This window comes from Daktulosphaira vitifoliae, unplaced genomic scaffold (assembly GCF_025091365.1).
Source record: "Daktulosphaira vitifoliae isolate Bord-2020 unplaced genomic scaffold, ASM2509136v1 Scaffold_3, whole genome shotgun sequence".
In the NCBI taxonomy this organism is placed as follows: domain Eukaryota; kingdom Metazoa; phylum Arthropoda; class Insecta; order Hemiptera; family Phylloxeridae; genus Daktulosphaira; species Daktulosphaira vitifoliae.
In genome coordinates, this window is record NW_026099574.1 from 3,152,101 (window position 1) to 3,174,127 (window position 22,027).

Genomic DNA, 22,027 nt, shown 5'->3' on the forward strand with positions numbered 1-22,027 from the left:
CAAAATATTATTACTTTCTTTTTATAAGATTTTTTTTTTATAGTAAACTTATAAATTAAAATAACCTTGATTTCTGAAACATAATTGAAAATACTATGTTAATACAACAATATTACACCTATAAGTGTAAACAAAATTTAAATAATCCACATAAACATTCGTTTAATACTATTATTCTGGTATTATTTTTGTTTACATTAGTATTCGTTGAACGACTCGGCGTAATTAATTCTTATTTATCAAGTTTTTTTTGTAAAAATATGAAGTCAAGTACATTTTTATATTATTTATTGTTATATTTATATTCTTAATCAAAACTGAAAAAAAACAACTTACAACAACACGTACAATTACGTATAGATTTAACACACAATTTAAAACAACTTATCTCATCACTAAGAGTGATTACGTACAGATAGGTGAAGATAAATATAGTGCTCATGGAGACAGCGCGCTCTACTGTACAGATAACTGATATCAGAATACACGGAAACTTTTGGAGATATTTTACAAAAACGCCTTTATTACAAAAATAAGCTATTTAATCAAAAAAATGTGTAATACTGCTCAAAATATATGATATATATATACATATAGTGAGCCATTTAAAATTTAATTACAAAATTTTTATTTTAAGTCTATCGAATTTGTTTTTTATTTTGAACAAAAAGTTTGTTGTGCAAAAATTTGAAAAAATGTTTTTTTTTAGAATTATTTTGAGTTTCAGAAAATATTTGTATACTATTCCTGTAATTCGATCACACAACATACGCAACATTTGTTCGCTACGAAATCCGTTTCATTAAGAAAATATTTAAGAATTATTTATAAATTGTACATGTTAAAATACATATTTTATACATTGTTTAATGTATTATTGTAATAAAATCTATCTTTGGAGAATTGTTGATTATCTAGTCTACTATAATGAGATTTTTATGCAAATAGTTAATTTAAATTGATTTGACAATATATATGTACCATACACTCATTTCTGTATATTTTGTAATTGTAACTAAAAATATTTTGATACATGTCGAAAAATTATACTTTTATGTCTCTGATTAAGTCTACTTAAGACTCAGTAATTGTGTCACATAACCTCAGTAATATACAGCGTCATTTGCGTAACCGCTCCATTTGGTTGTTTTGCGACTAACAGGATGTTTTTGAATAATAATAACAATTCATAAAACTTTAGTATATGCCTTTCCAGGCAGTTATCTAAATGATATAAACTAAAGTCCGTGTTTTACACAAGTTAATAAGTTATTTGTCAAGCAGAAGAAATAATACCCCAATTAAAGCATTCAATCAATACTTCAAAACAAGAAAATGTATGTCAAAGTACAGGTTTCTTTCATATTAACCGTTTTAAGAATTCAACATATCTACTATACGTTAATCAACGACTTTAAATACAATTATTTACATATTAATAGTTGAGATATTTTAACTATGTAAAATTTGCTACCGTGACCACTAGCATCTGACCTCCACTATGATTCGTAGAAATGTATGTTTTGCGATAATCAAGCTACGTCCGGGCAACAATTACACGAAACGTACATTTATTTGTTGTTTAAGTAAAAATGTGCCACTAATTAAACATTTTCCATCAATGACATTAAAATGCAGTGCTTACGATAGCAAAAATAAAAAGGCTATTTAATATGATAAATTAAAAAACAAAAATAACTATTTGATAACATGAATACAAGGTTACCAAGAAAACTGATATCAAACATTTAAATACTAAAAATATAGTTCTCCATTAAAAGAAAAATCAAAACACTTGTAAAATTCAAAATATTTTTAATGATATAATTTAATATGTTTACTGTTGTTTATATATATTTATTACTTATACTTTATATATACTTATACTTTTATTACTTGTACAAATATAAACAACAACTATTATACTTGTGTTATTAAAAATATTTAATATTTCTTTTTACTTCGTAATTAGAACAATATAGGTTCTCAATTATAGCGGATATTTAATCACGAACATAAAAATCCATCAGTTGTGTAGTATACAATACGTACATTGAATTTTAATGCGACACTAACATTCTCAAAAATATATAATACAATTGGTACCTATGAGTTTATTGATAATCTCCCATAGTTAAAAAAAAAATTACTAGTCACAGCAACTTTTATTTATTTTTATGGGTTTAATTTAAAAATTTAGTTTAAAAATTAACTCAAAACTTTTAGTTTTGGACTCAACGTTGAATCGTATGAATTATTACTAATTATTAAAATGCTTAAAATAACTTTCACCATATATCATAAACTATAATGCAACAATATCATTCTTTTGTCTAATATTATATAACGATCGTTAAAACAAAAAAAATATTTTTTATACTTTTAAATAGTTTTTTTTATAAAACAACATGGAATTAAACTATAATATTACTCTCCTTGGCAACTTCAAAGAAGATGTATTATTGTTTTTTTTATTTATTTTTGGAAATTTTCATTCGCGGTAATGAATTTTATATCTATAAGTAACATGAATTATATTTGTCAACAAGTCGGAAGGACATTTTGTAAAGGGGTCTGGTAATCAGCCAATGAATAATATCTCACAACATTAAAATTTTATCGTAGAATACGAAATTCGTTTGTGGACCTTGATAGTACATATCAGTTACGTACCGTGTATTCAAGTACGAATTGCGTTAAGCAGTTGAAATTTTTGGCACAAATATATATATATACGGATAGATGTTTACATTACCCCAAACATATATAAAAAATAAAACCAATTTATTGGTTCCTATATAAATAAATAAAATTTAATTTAAAAACTTAATAACCATTTGTCGTAAATCATTGTAAAGTTCTACTAAAGAAACCTAAAAAAATAAATGGCCAACAATGACATACAACTCATAGTTGAACGTATTATCATAATGTAATAAAAAATATACTCGACTGTGCTTTTTTTTTTAATAATTCTGAATGGCTTATCAAATATTTTGCATATATGTATATGCATATATACAGAGTGGAACAGATCTAACCATAAACGAAAATTTGTGGGGCTTAATTGGTTTAATTTTAAAATTAGCTTTTGTAGAATTAAAAAATAATGTATTTATAATTATATAAATAGACATTTTAGAGAAGGATAAATTAGATAAAACATACCGGTCCAAAAATATTGCTAAAATTGCGCTAATGGATCTAACTAATGCCAACAATTTTAAATTGACTAGGTTAGGATCACATTTCTTATTAATAATTTAATTTTTTCTTAAACTATTAAAATTACTATATAGATAGCTCTTTTCTTTAAAAAAAAATTATCAATAGATTGATAACAATTTTAGAACTAATATTTATTAAATTCCAAGCATTTTAATAAATAAAAGTATTTTATAAGAATAGCTTTAAAATAATAAGATTTGATTATGAGTAATATAAATCATATTACAGTTAAATAAAGAAAATTATTTTTTTTTTTAAAGTGCATTTTACAAAAAAAAATTTAAAGCGAAATATAATAATAATAAATAAATATAATGTAATATAAAGCTCCAGGATAGCCACCCATCCGGAAATCAACAGCAAACAGTCTAGTTGAACATAAAAGCTAAGGCGGCGACTGAATGATTTACTGGGCCACACCACGTCCAAATAATTTACGTACACGAATAATTTTATTTAATTATCATTAATAACAATAGACATCATCACCTAGAAATGAGTATCGTAACCTAATTTTTCCCTTTAGTCTGTAAATCTATTACAGAATAGAAATTAAGACCTATAACGATGTCGCTAGACACTATAACCTTGTTACTTTAACCATATTTACTTTGGTATATTTAAATTTTTTAGTTTAAAAATAAATAAATAATGACAATAAAACTGAGATATGTGTGAAACTTGGTTTCCATATCAATTTTTAGGATGTTATTTTTATGATTTCGGTTTTATGTTTTTACGCGATTCTAAATTTTAAGTTTCCGGTCGATAATACAAAAATATTGGTGTAATTAGATTACAGCAATATATATAAAATAAAATTAACTACCAAAAGAGAAAAAAAGAAATAAACATAAAGAATGCAGGTGTAGAATTCATTCTTGCCAGTTTTCCAGAGCAAAAACTACATAGTCAAGTTACAAATAGTTGAATTAGAGCCAACTGTGTTATTACTGTTTGTCACATAAATATCTCAACAACTATTATAATAATAAACATAATTTTTTTCATACAAAAAATTTATATTATTAGCTAGTAAAAGAATTTGACTTTAAATAATTTTCAGATTTTTTAAATATTTTAAATTTAAAGAAAATTTTACTAAAGAATACCATATATAATCCATAAAATGTCAATCATTTGGAATAAATGAATGACAATATGAGATATTTTCACCAACTCACTGATTTCATCCCTCCACATCCAATATTGTTATTTTTCATATATTGGCTATCATATAATTTGCACATTTATAAAACTTGAGTATTCTTATACAATTTACACAAAAATTGCATGCGTTTACCTGATAAATATCTCAATATTTTCACACCTACATAATGTTATTATCAATTCAATTTACAAAGTATGTTCATACTAAACAAGTATATACTTATGTTATAAAAATAGCTACAAAATAAACATACACTATGCAGAAAATATTACATGAATTATTTCTTTAGTTAGAGTGACCTTTTGAGTTTTCCTAAGTAAACAAAATGTAAAGATGGTATAATGATAAAAATATGATTTTATGTATGATTCAGAAAAACCGTAAACGAAATTGCAAACACCATAGAAGTGTTTTTATAAATACATATGTATCAAAATAGTAGGGTTTCTGCGTTATGTTCTCATTATAATATCAAATGTATTGCATTTTCTCATAATATTAATTTACTTACATGTACTGTTATAGAAAAATGAAATTAATACAATTCATTAAATTCGTATGCGTGTATTGTATTTAATTCCCAGGAGTGTTTATTATTATTAGTGTTTGTAATAATTTCTATTACAACAAAATTGCATTTTACATGATTATTATTAAATAAGAAACAGAATTGGGTAACCAAATACACACACCAACCGCAATAGCGCTCCTAGTATTTTGTTTTTTGGCTATTAGTATAGGTCAGTTTATGGCAAAAAAAATCAATAGCAGACGCCTTGAGCTCCACGTGCGTTCGCATTAGCACGAAATACAACGCAATTAGTGAATATAAGTACACAGCTAATTTAAATTTCATTATAAAATTTAATTCGGTATATTATTTTTTAAATAATATATTTTTAATGATACCATTATTAAAATTAACATAGTAATTTTAAGGAATTGTTCATATGAAAATAAATATTAAATTTTAAACTAATGTTATTATATTAAAAAAAAATCGATTAGTGAACATAAAAAATAATAAATAATAACTATTTGTTTAATTATTTTTAATAATTTTTAACTATCACCTTTATAAAAATTTTAATAAAAACAAGAATGATTAATGAATTTTTTTAAAAAATAATCTTTTTTTCTAATTACTTGGGAATTGATTTTTTTTTTTTACATTAAGTAAACAATAAACAACTTACCTTTTTTGATAAAAAAATTATGAAGTATTATAATAATGTATCATTAATTTATATAATTGAAATAAATGAAGTCTTTAATTATTAAAGATTAGATAAAAATTAATTCAGTGTGTATCGAATGCTAGAAATTATTATATTATATAGAAAACAAATATACAAATGTAGGCAATTTTTTTATCGGAAATTTAAGTGAAAATATGTCTTAATTTAGTTGAACAAGATTCATAAATGTATGATAAGTTAGTAGTTTATTGACTAGGAAATTTTAAAATAAATTTAAATTAAAGTATTAAAAGTATTAGACATTTAAATTTGCAGGGTATAGCAATAGTCGTATCTCATATAATAGTTCATGGAAAAATGTTATTCGTAGACTTGAAAATTAAGAATATTGGTTAGAATATAATAACCTTTATTTATCAAAAAAGTAGAGAATCGAAAAACAAAATATTGCTTTATAGTTTTAATAATACTAACTAACATCAAGTTAATAGATTGGTTTGAATTTCATGACAAAAATATATGTTTGGAAAAAATATTATGTTGGAATTATGTTGTACAAGAAATTATTCCATTTTTATTTGGTACTAAACGTAAGAAACCTTTTGATAATCTTAATGAAAAATGGTTGACGCAATACAATTCTTCTGAAATATATGTTTATCTTTTCAATCATTAGCTATAACTATGTACTCAATTATAATTATTATATATCTGCTTACAAACTTAGCAATTTTGGGGTATTGCAAAAATTATTATTATATTGTAAACATATTATTTATGTAATTTTATTTGTTGTGAAATAAAACGTCATTATTTAATTTATTATTATTATTATCATGAAACATTGTTGGTAATTGTATAGTTGTCACATAATATACAGGGTGTTCAGTAAGTAAGGAAACAGGTCTATTGTAACAAAAAATGAAAACAATGGAAACCTGTTTCCTTACTCCGAACACTTTACACATCAGAATTACCGTAAATTGCACATGACTATATGTGGGATGAAATGGACTAAAAGGAATTGTGACAACAAAAATAAATCCTAGCAAATTCTTCACATATACTTTGGAATATAGAAATATGAAGACTATTGACGAGATTTCAAAATTCAAAGTAAAATGTACTTTTATAAGAATTATCGTAAACCAAAATCGTCTGACCCAATTATTGTCTGCTTCGAGGTCACCGAGTAATCGATACAACACAGGACTCCCGTGTTGTGATATAGTTCTTTTTTGCAATGTTATCTTTAAAGATTAACAAAATCTATTCCTATTTGAATATCAAAAACTCTAAATGTGTATAAATATTCAAACACGTAATGTGTAGTAATAGAAAAGAATGTTCTATGATTAATTTAAGCAAAAAATTTCAATACATCGATACAGTTTTTCAAGTAATTTCTACTTGAATATTGTTTGAATGTAAATCTAATGATATTATCGATGTTTACTTTTCTTGTACGATTAATATACGTTCGATCAAAAATGTAAACTATAGTAAATAATTCCATTGGTTCTAAAATAAATGAATTATTTAAAACTATATACATTTAACCCTCCATGATTATTATTAAAAATATATTTTAAGTTTTGCTATTAAAAATTATGCAAAAACAAATCGGGAAGAATAAAATTATTATAGCAATAGTTAAAAAAATTAAAATTAAAATCATATACTACTTTTTTTACACATTTAAAAAAAGAAAAATAATAATTATGTAATAGTAGTCTACCGATTTATTTTTAATTATTTTGATATAATTAATTTACCTAACTTTATATTCACGAAAACGTGACATATACTAGAGTTTTGTATTAATTTTTCCAGAAGATAATAAAATTTAAAAAGCGTAGTATAATCTGAATTATATCATAAACCTATGGATAACGCTAATAACATTAAAAATGTTAAAACTGTCCAATTAGCAATTAATTAAAAATAAATACATTAAATATTCAACAATATTATTCAATGTTTCTTTTGATAATATATGTCAATAGCTGATTTGAAATAATTATTCATCCTTTATACTTAATTAAGTATAAAAGATTTTTTAATCAAGAAATAGTTATAAAATTTTTAAATAAAGTAAAATTAATTTTTTTTAGCTAATTATTCTTACACCTTTGAATTTGACAAATAATGCAATGTAGACATTTTTAATTTTTGGCAAAGGAAATTATGATTTACTTTTGTTTATAGAGTTTTAATACAAACAATTTTTGTAGTCATAAATTAAATACTAATCAGCATTAAATAAAAGCAAATTGAATGCAAAAAAAATTTGCATTATTTTTAATTTATTATTTCATATAATCAAAATCGCTTATATTTCCAAAAAACGTAATCAACTTCTTTTTGATTTGTTTAAAACAAAATAATGTTTTTTTTTTACAAAATACCTAACAGGTCTTCAAAATTTATCTTATTATGCGTTAGACATTTCCGAATTAAATAATTAGACTGTCGCAACTAAGAATATTTTTTTTTCCAAATAAAAATAAATTACCTGTTTTTAGGCTTCCATCGCTTTTTAAAAACTCCTAACATATTTGCAGATGAACAGATATTTTAAAGTTTCTACTAGAAGAAATCATAAAATATATTCGTGGTATAATAAACCGTTAAAAAATGATTAGATGCTGTGAATTATAATTTTAAGTCATAAGTATAATTTAATATGAACGGATAAATCAAAGGAAAACGAACTAATACGATATTACTGTAAACGATTATTACTCATCGACAGTATTAACACAAAAACACAATTAGATATAAGCAAATAAAATAAAATAATGTTATAAAACAACACCAGCGTAAAACGAACTCAATAACCCGGTGTCGTACTCCAGTCAACTAAGGAGAGCGCGTGTTGTCGGTCCGCAGTATACTAGTGAGGTATCAGCTGTTACATTAACCGCTGACTCTAAATTATCTCATTGGCACACTCCTGACGTTGTCTAAGCAGAAGAGGACGGCAAGAAAAAACCGTTGGTCTTGAAAATGAATAAACTTTTTAAAACTTCAGTAAACTATCTTTAATTTATTTTAAATTAAATGTTAATAATACACTACCAAATTCGATAAAAAAACTTAATAATTGACAAACTGAAAAATACTATTAGAAAATTCAGATCAACTAACGTTATATAACATTTTTAAATGTTTATACAAACAAATCTGTGCAGTTTTTATCTCATGCAAATAACGTAGTTTTAATACTTTTTAAAAATAAACAATTAATTTAAAACCATCAAATCGTATAAAAAAATATTAAAGAAATAATAGAATTAAAGTATTTATACAGATTTATCATTACACATACAATAACTTGTATAATAAATTCTATTTTATTGTCTATTATTTATACCTCTATTTTAGGTCAAAAATTATAATCACATGTGAGGGGGTAAGTACACCCATTTAATGCATCTTTATTTAATAAAAAAATTGTATTTATTTTGTATTTAAATATAGAAGACGGGATATAATATGGATAATTTTTTTATTTTTAATTTGGTATGTAATACAAGGTTTAATTTAACATACACAGAGTGATCAGTTTATTAAAAAGCCAATTGATTTACTAATAAAATCAATACAATACTAGAAAAAAAGTTTTTTTAGTTACATATATTTCTTTATTTATCAGTTATTAGTTCATTCCCTAAGAGCTTATTGTTGTGTCAATTTTATCATTAAACATATTTAACTATTTAATAAAGTAGAAAATAATCCAATTAAAAATATGACTGATCTCTAACAAATTTTGGACCAGTACTACAAAAGATATTTACATTTTTATGCTTAGACGGGAGGAGAAGTGAAGTCGAGAAATGTCTGATTATATAAATTGTCAAACCCACACCTTCCCTAGTCCACATTTTAAAACTGTTATAACTTCCAAAGTATTAACTCAAATATTTATAATTAGCACATAATTTTCTTAATAATATAATTTCCTATTTTATAACCTGGTTAAACATGTGAGTTGTCATTATAATATAAAGTTGACACATACAGTAATTTATAAGAATAGGTTTAACTAAAAAAAAAACTAAACTCTTTTTTCAATATTGTATTTATTTTGAGAATATTATGTAGTTAATAATAAACGGATCATTCTATACTATTTTATTAATTAAAAGACGGTAATAATACAAAAGACAAGTTAGGATGCCATCAGAATCATTAGAATATTTATTTTTTAGGGAATTAAGAATAATTTGGACATCGCAAGAGAGAAAAAACTGTAGCACAGTGGAGTCGTGTCATATTTGGCACAAGTATAGATGATATCTGATAGTTATTAAAATCATAAGAAACTTTTCGATACAAATTTGTATATAGTGTTTAATTGTAAGAAATTGGTGGATTATTATAAAAACAATATCAACTCTTATTTCCTTAATTGTATCCTGATTAGTAGTTCTTAGATTTAAAAGAATAATTTATGAATAAATATTTTTTATATCAATAAAGCATAGTATGAAAATAATGTTTAATAATTTAATATTGTAATTTTTATAGAGAAATAATAAAACATGATTAAGTAGTATATTTTGTTATTTCATGAAAACATGTATAAAAATTAAAGGGCTTGATGCAATATTTTATAAAAAAATTGTTTTTCTTAGGAACATTCATCAGAATCAAAAATATACTTTTCTAAATAAATTTTTTACGCTGTTTTCGAATCTGCAATTAGACTTTTTCGATCACTTCTAATTTTTGATATTATTACTAATTATTGAAAAGTGAGTATTTACATTGTGACGTTCACAGTTTTCTGGCCTTAAGAATTTCACCAATGAAATCACATAAACCCAAATCGGATTCGCCACTAGCCGAGGTTCTACTAGACCAAAACATAGTGAAATTTTGTTGTAAATGACACATCTAATATTTCAAATCAGTACTATTGTTCGATGTACTAAGTTCTTATCTTTACTCTATGGTAAAAGGAATAAAAACAACTGGTTGACTAGTAGAATGGGCGGTGGTGTTTCTGTTATAGTTTAATTTAATTAAATAATAATTCAAATTCAAATAAATTGATTTTGCCCTAAGTACAATCAGACACTGTCACATACATGGGTTTTAAATGTTCAAAATAATAAAACCAAAATTACAAATTCTTTTATAAATTTAACATATTTCAAGTTGTGATTAAAAATTATTATATAATACGAAGGACAAATAAAATAAAATAGGCATGAATGAGAAGAATAAACTCTGACACTACTGTATTGACTATGTTCTATTGAACCAAGGAGTATGAGCAGTGGCCTATTTAGAAATTTATAGGGGGGGGGACAGAAAAATGTTCATGAATAAGTTATTATAAAACTAAATTTTTTTTGCTTATAACTTTTCTCATCACATATTAATCACATGTTTTAGATTTTTTTGAAAAAAGATCTGTTATTTGTTTTAAATCCATTATTATTTTTTAAATTATTTCTTTTTATACAGTATGTAACTTTACGTAATAAACACTTCAAAAATAGGCGATAACATTAACGGGACAACTGTGCGGACGTCAAATTTTGATCTACAAGACTAACATTTCATAAACCCATGTTATTATAGATAATCAAAAAATAACTTTTTCTAATAATATTATACATTATTACATTGCTTAATAAAATATTTACATGACTCAGTCAATGGGGGGCACGTGCTCCTGTGTCCCCTCTAAATACGCCACTGAGTATAAGTGTATTTAAAGAATTTTATAGAATATAATAAAATAATTATATAATAATCCAGGGATCTCAAATAGATTAACTAAAATATTTAAGAATTTTGGTATTACTTTGGTAACATCTAAGAGTAATAATTTAAGAGATTTATTAGGTAACCCTCAAGATAAGTTAGATGAAGGGGAGAAATCAGGCATTTATAAAATACAATGTAAAAGTCGTAATAAATGTTACGTAGGACAAACAAAAAGAAATATAGGTTTAAAGAGCACTTAAGAAATATTAAAAATCAAGAAGTTGAGAAATCTCCAGTGGCTGAACATTTATTGACACATAATCACTCCATTAAAACCATAAAACTAATTAAAAACGTAAATAATTACAAAGAACTTAATATCAGAGAAGCAATAGAAATGTTTAAAAATAAAAACAATTTAATTAATTGGGATCTTGGCCCACTGAAAAATTCATTATTAAACTTGTGTAAACTGGCAAAATGTGACAATATTACTTAGTGATGACGTCATTAGGTGATAAGGTCACTAGGGGTATATAAGGGAGTTTTTTCTAATCGGGGTGTCAGTATGTGTTTAGCGTTGATAATGGTAACATTGTTTCCGAAATACGTATCCGCGACTTTTCATTAATTTTTTTGTGGCTTTGAGTTTAATATTTTTAATATTTTTTAGTTTCTTTAAATTAATAATATTTTTAATATTTTTTAGTTTATTTAAATTAATAATATTTTTAATATTTTTTAGTTTTTTTAAATTAATAATATTTTTAATATAGTTTTAATTTTACTTAATTACTATATTTTAGGTTTTAGCTTCAATGCACCGATGAGAGGGTAGTTTTTTGTGAATGTCATTTATTTTATCTGCTCTCACTTGACCTACTTTTTTCAATGATACCTCAAGTGATTACAATTCGTATCTAGTTTAAGATATTACCCACAAAAATTGAAAAAAATTCTAATTTATCAATTAAACAGTTACTTATACCATGTTCTCCATACAGACAATTAAAATCATTTATTTCTAATGTTTTCAAAGTATTTATTGACGAATTAAGTTTGATATGATAGGTTTCAACTACAAAATTTAATCATTTTACTTAGTAATTTAATAGTTTTTTTACTCTATTTTATGCTACTACTAGACTATAATATTACAAATTTTTTTGTAACATGTTGCTATATAAATTATTTCTAAAAAAAAACATAGCACAGAGAGGATGTGGCATAACTGGGTCCAGTATAGATATAATCTGACAGTGATTAAAATCACTATCATAAGAAACGCTTTGATGCGAATCTGTAGATAGTGTTTAATTCTAAGAAATTGGTAGACAATTACAAAAGCAACATTAACTTCTATTTCCTTAATTAATCTGGGATGATTAGTAATTCTTTTACTTATATATTGTACAATTTTTATAAATAATTGTTTTCAAATTATTATTGATTTTTAATATGTTAAAAGTAATAATTTTTAACCTACTTTTTTTTGTCTTTTAAAATAAAAGTTTATAATGTAAATTTATAAAAGTTTAAAAAAAAATGAATTTATACCATAACTTTTAAGATCAATTTGTAAGTTTGAAATTGACATCGTTAAATAGTAAAAATGGTATTCATAGATACATATACAATCAAGAAATTTTATAATTACTATTTACAGTAATTTTAGCTTCGATGCGAAGCTGAGAAGGTATTGGTTTTACTAAGATGTGTTTTTTTTTTTTTTTTTTTTGTCTGTTACCACTTTTTCTCAGCTCTCACCGAACCGATTTCTTTCAATGATACGTCAAAAGATCACAAATTGTATCTAGTTGAAGACATTACCCTCAAAAATTGAAAAAAAATCCCTCGTTCTCCGTAAATGGGGGAAACCTCCAAAAAAATTACGAATTTAAAAATCGCTAATTTTCGAAATTTTTTTTACTTAAAAGTGCCATAACTTTTTCAAAAATAAACATATCAATATAATTTTTTTTTATATAGATGCATAATATCATTACCTTTCATTTGGTATATTTTTTCCAAAAATTTAACCCTTAACCTGCCCACAAGGGGGGATTTAAAATGACAACTTTTTAACAAAAATTAACTTTTTCAACTTAACTTTTGAAAATGTTCCGGAAGGTCTGACACTTTTATATATATCTTAAATTGAAGCTAATGCAATTTTCTTTATTATGCAAAAAAAAAATTTTGGACTTTATTTTATCTTCACGGTGAAAATGGCTACCAAATGCTATTATTATGTGAAAATTCTCGATTTTATTTTTTACATTTTTAACTTTATAATGCTATGACATATTTAAAAGTGTATGGATCAACATTATTTTTTTGTAAGAAATAATATTTTTTAATAATCCCTTTTTCATTCGACATAATTTATCTTAATTAGGATATAAATAATGAACTAGCAGATCATGTAGCTTTTGGAATAATCCACCAATTTTTTAAAATTAAACACTATCTAAAGATTTGCATCGAAGCGTTTTTTTTTGATAGTGATTTTAATCACTGTCAGATATCATTATACTTGATCCATCTATGCTACGTCACCACTTTGCCGCGACCCCCCTGTGCTGGGTTTTTTTTTATTTCATCTAATATTAAATTCATATGAAACTAAAAATCATTTTTTTTTTAGATTTATGATTTTTATAAAGCAACATGTTACAAAAAAATTTGGAATATTATAGACTGGTAGTAGCACACAAAAATAGATTTAAAAAATTAATTAATTACAAAGTGAAATATTTTTCAAGTACAAACGAGGGGAAATTTTTCAATTTTTAAGGGTAATGTCTCCAACTAGTTACGATTTGTGATCTTTTGACGTATTGTTGAAAGAAATCGGTCCAGTGAGAGCTGAGAAAAAGTGGCAACAGACATAAAAAAAAAAAATCTATTATGGGAAAATTAATAACTTCTCAACTTCGCATCGAAGCTAAAAAATTATTGTTAGTTTCTCCTGAATTTATAATGGATTTTACAATTATAATCAAATTTTATAATACGCTCAATTGAGTAAACCTTTTTAACGACTTTGTTTTGGTTAGTTCATTTAGTTAAAATAAATCATTAATATTAATTAAGTTCTGATTATTTCAATTGCAGAATCTTTTTAAACACCAAAAGTTATTAGGAAATGATTACTATTACTTCTATTTAAGTTATCTATTACGATACAAATGCAAATAATATTGAGCTACTCTGATAAATTTACTATAAATAGTATTTATAAAACTTCCTAACTGCATATTAATCTTAACGATACAATTTTTTTAATTCTCATAAAATTTTCTAAGTAATGATGTCAATTTCAAACTTGCTAATTGAGCTAAAAGTTATGGTAAAATAAATACATTTTTTTTCATTATAAATATTCACAAAAATCCACTTTAAACAATTAAAAATATAAGTTAAATATGTCATTTTCTTTATTTTTAACATATTATTAATCAAAATGAGTATTCATTTTATACATTTTTTTTTGTTCTTAACCCTTAAACAGTCGCGTGTGGGTCTAGCATACCGTCACATAAATAAAAACGGATGTATTATATTGCATAAAAGGTGTACATAGTTATCAATTTAGAAGATGGTTTTTATAGTAATATTGAATCGATTTTCATTAATAAATACCTTCGAAAAAAAATGTATGACTTAAAATATTCATTTTAAAATTGAAATGGGTCATATTTACTGCCACGCGACTTGTAACATTATAATATTTTTTGGACTTTTTTTCAAAATATCGTTTTATCGTAAATGCAATGTTATAATCGATATAATATTGTGGAATTGGAATTATGTGGATCTACCACCGACTGTGCAATTAAGTTTTGAAAATAAATTATCTATTGAGAATTTCCACTACTCGATGATACGGAACAATAAGAACAAAATTTACAATAAATAGTAATTATAAAACTTTCTGACTGCATATTAATCTTAACGATACAATTTTTTTAATTCTCATAAAATTTTTTATTTAATGATTTAAAATAATTGAGCTAAAAGTTATAGCTTGAGTTATAGTTTGAGTTAGCTTAAATTGCCCAATTTTTCATGCCATTAAAGCAACGAACAGTTGCCGAGTCGGTAACACTTGTGTTTTACATTCCTAGGATACGATGTTCAAATCAGTCTGTGGCCAATAAAATTTTGCATTTTTTTTTTAGTTTAAATTATTACTCTTAAAAATCGAAAAAATATTCCTTATTCAAATAAAAAGTAGATTAATCAGCTTTTTCCATACAAACAATTAAAATCATTAATTTCTAACATTCATAAAGTATTTATTGTCGAATTAGATTTGATATGATAAAAGTATTCAACTACAAAAGTAAATAATTTTACTTTGTAATTTTTTAATTTTATAACACTATTTGTGTATGCTACTACTAATCTATAATATTCCAAATTTTTTTGTAACATGTTGCTATATAAATCATAAATTAAAAAATCGTATCTAGTCAAAGACATTACCTTCAAAAATTGAAAAAAAATTCCCTCGTTCCTCGTAAATGGGTGAAATCTCCAAAAAAATTACAAATTTAAAAATCACTAATTTTCGAAATATTTTCAACTTTTTTTACTAAAAACAGCCATAACTTTTTCAAAAATGAACATATCAATATAATTTTTTTTCTATAGATGATTGATATCTTTACCTATCATTTGGTATATTTTTTTTTTATAAATTTAACACTTTACCAGCCCACAGGGTTTCAAAATGACAACTTTTTCACAAAAAATTAACTTTTGAAAGTGTTTCAGAAATACTGACACTTTTATATATAACTTAAATTAAAGCAAATGTAATATACTTTATTATGGAAAAAAAAAATTTCAGACTTTATTTTGTCTTCATGGTCATCAAAGTTTATAAAAAAAAAATACGATTTTTGTAAAAATATTATTTTTCATATTTTTAACTTTATAACGCTATATCTCTTTGAAAAATGTATGGATGAATACAATTATTTTATGAGAAATAATATTTATATACTTCATTAATTCGACTTATTTTTTTTTTAAATCGGACCATTTCCCTTAATACAGGGGGGGTTCTAAACATTAAAATGCATATAGAAAGTAGAATTGTTTCAACTTAATTTTTGAAAATGTTCCGGAAATACTGGCACTTTTATATATATCTTAAATTAAAGTTTATTTAATATACTTTAATATTAAAAAAAAAAAAAATTTTGGACTTTATTTTGTCTTCATGATGAAAAAAGCTACCGTATTTAAAAATATGCTGGGATTACACTGATTTTCATAAATATTATATCAATCTAAATGACATAGTATAAAAAATTAATCATATTTAAATTTTTTGTTTCTTTGAAGTCAAGAAAAATAACTTTATCTAATATTATAAAAATCTAAATGAGATAAAAATCAAATGAGTTAAACATTTTTTTTTTTTAACTCAAAAAGAATTAAAAAAAATTCAGTACCACAGTCGTGAAAGACCCAAGTGTTACCGTTTCAAAAATCGTACGACTCATTCGTCACTTAATAAAAATGGAAATTTAGCTATTTCAAATTTTAAAGTTATTTTTCTTAAAAAAGTAAAAAAAATTAATAAGTTTAATTTCTTATGTCTTATGAACTTTATTCTATGTTAATTAAATTATATTATATTCATGAAAGTCAGTGTATTCCCCTAATAAGATATTTTAAAATAAAATACAAAACCCAAAATTTTAATAGAAAAATAGCATATTTTTGAATACGGTAGCCATTTGCGCATAGAAGATAGGTCGTCGAGACAAATTTTTTTAAATAAATTTTAATAAGTTTAATTTCTTATGACTTATGAACTTTATTACATGTCAATTAAATTATATAATATTCTTTAAAGTCAGTGTATTGCCCTTGTAAGATATTTTAAGATAAAATAAAATACAAAACCATTTCCGCATAGAAGATAGATCGTCGGGACAAATTTTTTTTTTTCATTTTATAGTACATGACATAAGCTTTAATTTGATGTATGTTTAAAGGACACAGTATTTCCGGAACATCTTCAAAAGTTCTATGTTTTATACAATAATTCAAGTTTTCAATGCTCCCTATATAAGGGTAAATTATATAATTTTAGTAAAAAGTATGTCAAATGAAAGATGTACTTATAATGTATTTAAAAAAAAAAATTTGTACTAATAATTACATTTTTCGAAAAGTTATAGCATTTTTAAGTTGAAAATTTAAATTCGAAAATTTTAACATAAAAATAGTGTTTTTTTAACTACGGCAGCCGTTTACATGCAGAAGATAAAGTGTCGGGACAAATTTTTTTTTTCATTTTATAGTGCATAAAATAAGCTTTAATTTTATATATGTTTAAAGGACGCAGTATTTTCGGAACATTTTCAAAAATTAAGTTTAAAAAGTTAGTTTTTGTAAAAAAGTTGCTATTTTAAATCCCCTCCAATGAGCAAGTTAAGTGATAAATTTTCAAAAAAATGATATCAAATGAAAGAAAATTACCTAAAGTTTCAATATAAAAAAATATTATTTTGATTTGTTAATATTTGAAAAAGTTATGGCAGTTTTAAGTACAAAAAACATCTTTATAGAAAGTGATTTTTGTCGCAAATATAACATGTTTTTTTAAATTTCGACAGCAATTTGCACATGAAGTAAGATTATTATAGATTATAATCACTTACAATATTCTTTTTCAAAAGTAATTAAAAATTTTAATATTTTAGTAGATAAATCTTTTTTGATTCTATATGTAACTACAATCATATTTAAAATAAAAAAAGTTATAAAAAGATTTTAGGACAAGCTGATCAAATAGAAGTCTTAATTACGTTAAAATAATTTATTTTTTTCATAGAATATATGTAATCATATTTCAAGGATTGGCTGATTTATAGTTTTTTTTATTTGGTTTTAATTTCTAAAAATAAATTAGTTATACTTATTAGATGTTCATACATTAATATTTTTTAAATATGTCACATTTTACATTGAATAATTTATTTACATAAAAGCGTTTAAATCATAAATACATATATTGACATTTATAAATTTAAACACAAAACAAATAATAATACTTACAGGATGTATAAGTTTTATTTCGAAATTAAAGATCAGCAATTTAGTTTGATTTCATTAAAGTATTGAGAATAAAGCTATAAAAATATTTTCAATTTAAATAAAACTTTATATTATTTAAATTAAATTATTTATAAAAGTAATTATTAGGTCTTCTCATAGTAAATATTATAATACAATACAAACTGATATTATGTAACTGATGTTATAAGTAAAAATTTTTAAATATTTTCACATCCTATTAAAAATTGTTTCAAAAAAATAACCACCATATTAAATTGAAATATATTTTTACTCCTATAAAAAAAGATTTATATTCTTAATACAACAATTTTACTAATAAATATGTACAATTATATTAAAGATATTTGCATATGTTCATTTTAATTGTACTCAATCTTCAAACGAGGCATTTTTTGTACTTTTTATAATGGAATTTTATTTGTTTATTTTAATATCCATTGCCGTTTACGTGTGGCAAGCAGATGAAGGAGTTCATTGCAAAAATGTTCATGAATATAATAAAAATTACATCGAAAGTGTGGTGAGTCACATTTATTCACAAATTATATCGTATGGAAAACGAGATTCAAATAATACTACTGGTATAGAGGTAGCTCACCAACCAAACACTAACCTATATAATTTCAGACAAAAATATTGTTATATAATAAATGTACTTAATTGCAAGTACATTGAAATAGTACACGAATTCATTTGTTACATTGATATTGTTATCGGTAAATGTAAGGAATTTCTGAAAAAAAATCTATGGAAAAATTGTATTGATTGTGTAATATTTCTTGAAGAACAAGTGAGAAATTCCAAGAGCATGTTTGAAAATCTACATAAAGCTATGAATTTTATAAAAAATATAAATACAAGAATTTTGTTTCCTGGAGACATCGTACCGCATCCTTTAATTGATGAATTCTTCTTTATATATCGATTAGTCTTGAAATTAAATACTAGTTCTTTTGATCTAAATGAACCACCAAATGAAATCTGTAAATATAAATTGACGAGCTTGATAAACTTTCGTGATGCAACAATGATAAAAATAATGAACGAAAACGATAATTTTCATAACAGTGATATCTCAAACAATCCTATGATTCTAACTCATTTGAATAAACTGAAAATTGCGACATTAACTCAGGAAAATAAATCTTATGATGAACTTACAAAAAAATCTTCACTTCTTAAAAATTTTTACAACGAAAATATAGAAATTTGGTATAAAAATCTAGGCTTTGAACAATTTCTTAACCCCAAAAAAAGAAAACATTTCGTTATGAAATCAGAAAATATGTTATAACATATATATTATAATAATTATATTATATATATATATAGAGTAAGAATTTAAAGTTTTAGTTAATAATTAATAGGTCCATTTGTAAAACGTATTATAAATAATATTTACTAACTTTGTAAAAATTAAAAAAACAAATAAATATATTTTCGATAGAAATCAACAGACAATTGTAATATGAATATAATAAATCAATATTTTATGATATTTTTTTAAATAGTTGGTTTATCCAAAATAAATAATTACATAAGGTCTCACAATCAAGAGACAGGTTTAGCCAACGCCATATATCAAAAAAATTACATATTATAATGAATAATTTATTTGTAATAAGTTGTGTGCATTTTAATTATTTATTTATTATAAAGCTAAGAGATTCATATCATCTCGAATTGAGAGTGTAGGTATAATACTTAAAGTTGTCATAGATATAGGTATAAATAGTAAGCTTATAAATAACAAAACATCTTCAAAGGAAATCTCAAATGCTGGTATTGCCAACAGTACACAAGAAAGGTCAACGCAAATTATACCTATGGTAGATTAGCGTAATTGAAAATTCTGACATTTAATGGAAATGATTATGAGTTGCTGTCTTTTTATAATATGTTCGGACAAATAATTTATTAAAAATGTCACATTGAATGCAGTAGAGAATTTTTTTTATTTGTGGTTGACACTCAGCAGTCAGGTGAGGTTCATACAACTCTCCTTTAATGAATAATCGTCGAAATGGGCAGAATTTTATGATATATCGAATCTTAGATTATTATCATTAGTAAAACACTTACAGAAAGAGCCACAGTTAAAAAAAATATTCTACTTTAACTTTTAAAAATTGTCTTATTATTACATTTTTTGCAATATTTAAGCTAAAACTAATAATGAACAATGAACAATGAAATTAAATGAAAACTAAACATTGAAATAAACTATGCTTTCTGTGCGGGAATACATAAATATCAAGTATACCATATTACATTTTGTTCAGAATGTCCAAGTCCAGATGATATTTGTAATGAGTAGCCATAATCATGGCCAAGCCTAATTGCAATTTTACTCCTCCATTATGGATTTGTTAAGTCAAGTCAAAAATTTGATGAGACGACGATGAAGAAGAGAGTGAATGATGTTGAAGAATTTGAACATAACCATACTTTACCAAGCCGGCTCGATAACACATGGGAAAGGATAAGTACTAGTGTGACCATTATAATGTATTTTATATGTATTGCGAGGCGGGGGGCCAGCCTTGCCGGCACCTCCACCTGGGCGTAACGCCCTTTGCCGCCGGAGTTCGCATGGACCACAACAGGCCCGATTTCCGGCGGCACCTTATCCTCTGGACGGTGGAGGGCGTCCAGCAGTATACTCTGCACGTCGCCCTCCTCCGTTCATTCCTCTACGTCCAGGAGCATGACGGGCCCATTTGCTGTGCTCTCACTGTGGTGGAATCGGGCTCTACGGGGCTACGAGCTGCTGCAGCGGGCGCAGTTCCCTTGCTCGGGGAATCGGGCGCGTCCTCCGGTTGCGGATCGAGGAACGGCCTGTAGATATGCAGGTTAGCCGCGAAATAAGCAGTCCCCTTCTTGGGGACTGACGAATAAGCGGTCGCGGACAGCGAGCCTCTCGGACGCTCGTTAACCCTACAGATATGTAGGGTAGTCGCGAAATAAGTCACTCTATTTTAATAGGGTGGTCGAATAAGCGATAGCGTTCGAGAGAAACATAGAACTGGGTAGGCGGACCCATTAGCCTGGTAAGGCGACCGCCTAAGGGAGGACAACCCTGAAAAAAAACTACGAGCCTGGCGGTAGGTTAAAAACGCATGGAAAGGACACCCATTAAAAAAACCCAATATGGATAGGATAACTGGAAATATTGTTACCGCCCCAGTGCTATCGGATGGCACAGGGGACGTCGGCGGGGGTTCTTGTAGCCCGGCTCTCGTTGACGCCGACCAAGGGCGATGCGATGTGGAGGCCCCACAACCCAACTTGGGTATAAATAGGAAGGGAGGATTCACCATCACCGAGGAGCTGGTGGATGAATGGGCTGATATCCGAGAATAGCAACGATACACCTCTCACGGAGTCAGAATATGTGCGCTGGGAAGAAATAAGGCGCAAGATGGAGGACGGAAGCGAGGTCGAAAACTGTTTCCCTCGTCAAAGATTCCGCAACCTAGGCGTCTTTAAGGGCGCAGTGGACACCATACTGGGGATGATGACCAGGGACGTCCAAAACGGAGGCAACTTCTCTCCGGAGCGCAAGGAGGTTTATAACCCCTTCCATGGAGTAGAAGGG

The 22,027-nt window shown here is 25.3% G+C and overlaps 1 protein-coding gene across 3 annotated transcripts in view; it reads right to left on the minus strand.

Moving 5' to 3' along the window:
• LOC126902564 (uncharacterized) overlaps window positions 1-22,027 on the minus strand; it is a 160,051-nt gene that overhangs the window by 116,406 nt on the left and 21,618 nt on the right. Inside the window, exon 1 of one of the 3 annotated variants that reach the window (XM_050679958.1) lies at window positions 8,114-8,501. The exons of the other annotated variants lie outside the window; for them this stretch is intronic. Coding sequence (XP_050535915.1) covers window positions 8,114-8,154 — 41 coding nt within the window. The 5' untranslated portion in view covers window positions 8,155-8,501. Of the gene's footprint in view, window positions 1-8,113; window positions 8,502-22,027 lie in introns of those variants that run through there. 3 annotated transcript variants of the gene reach the window in all.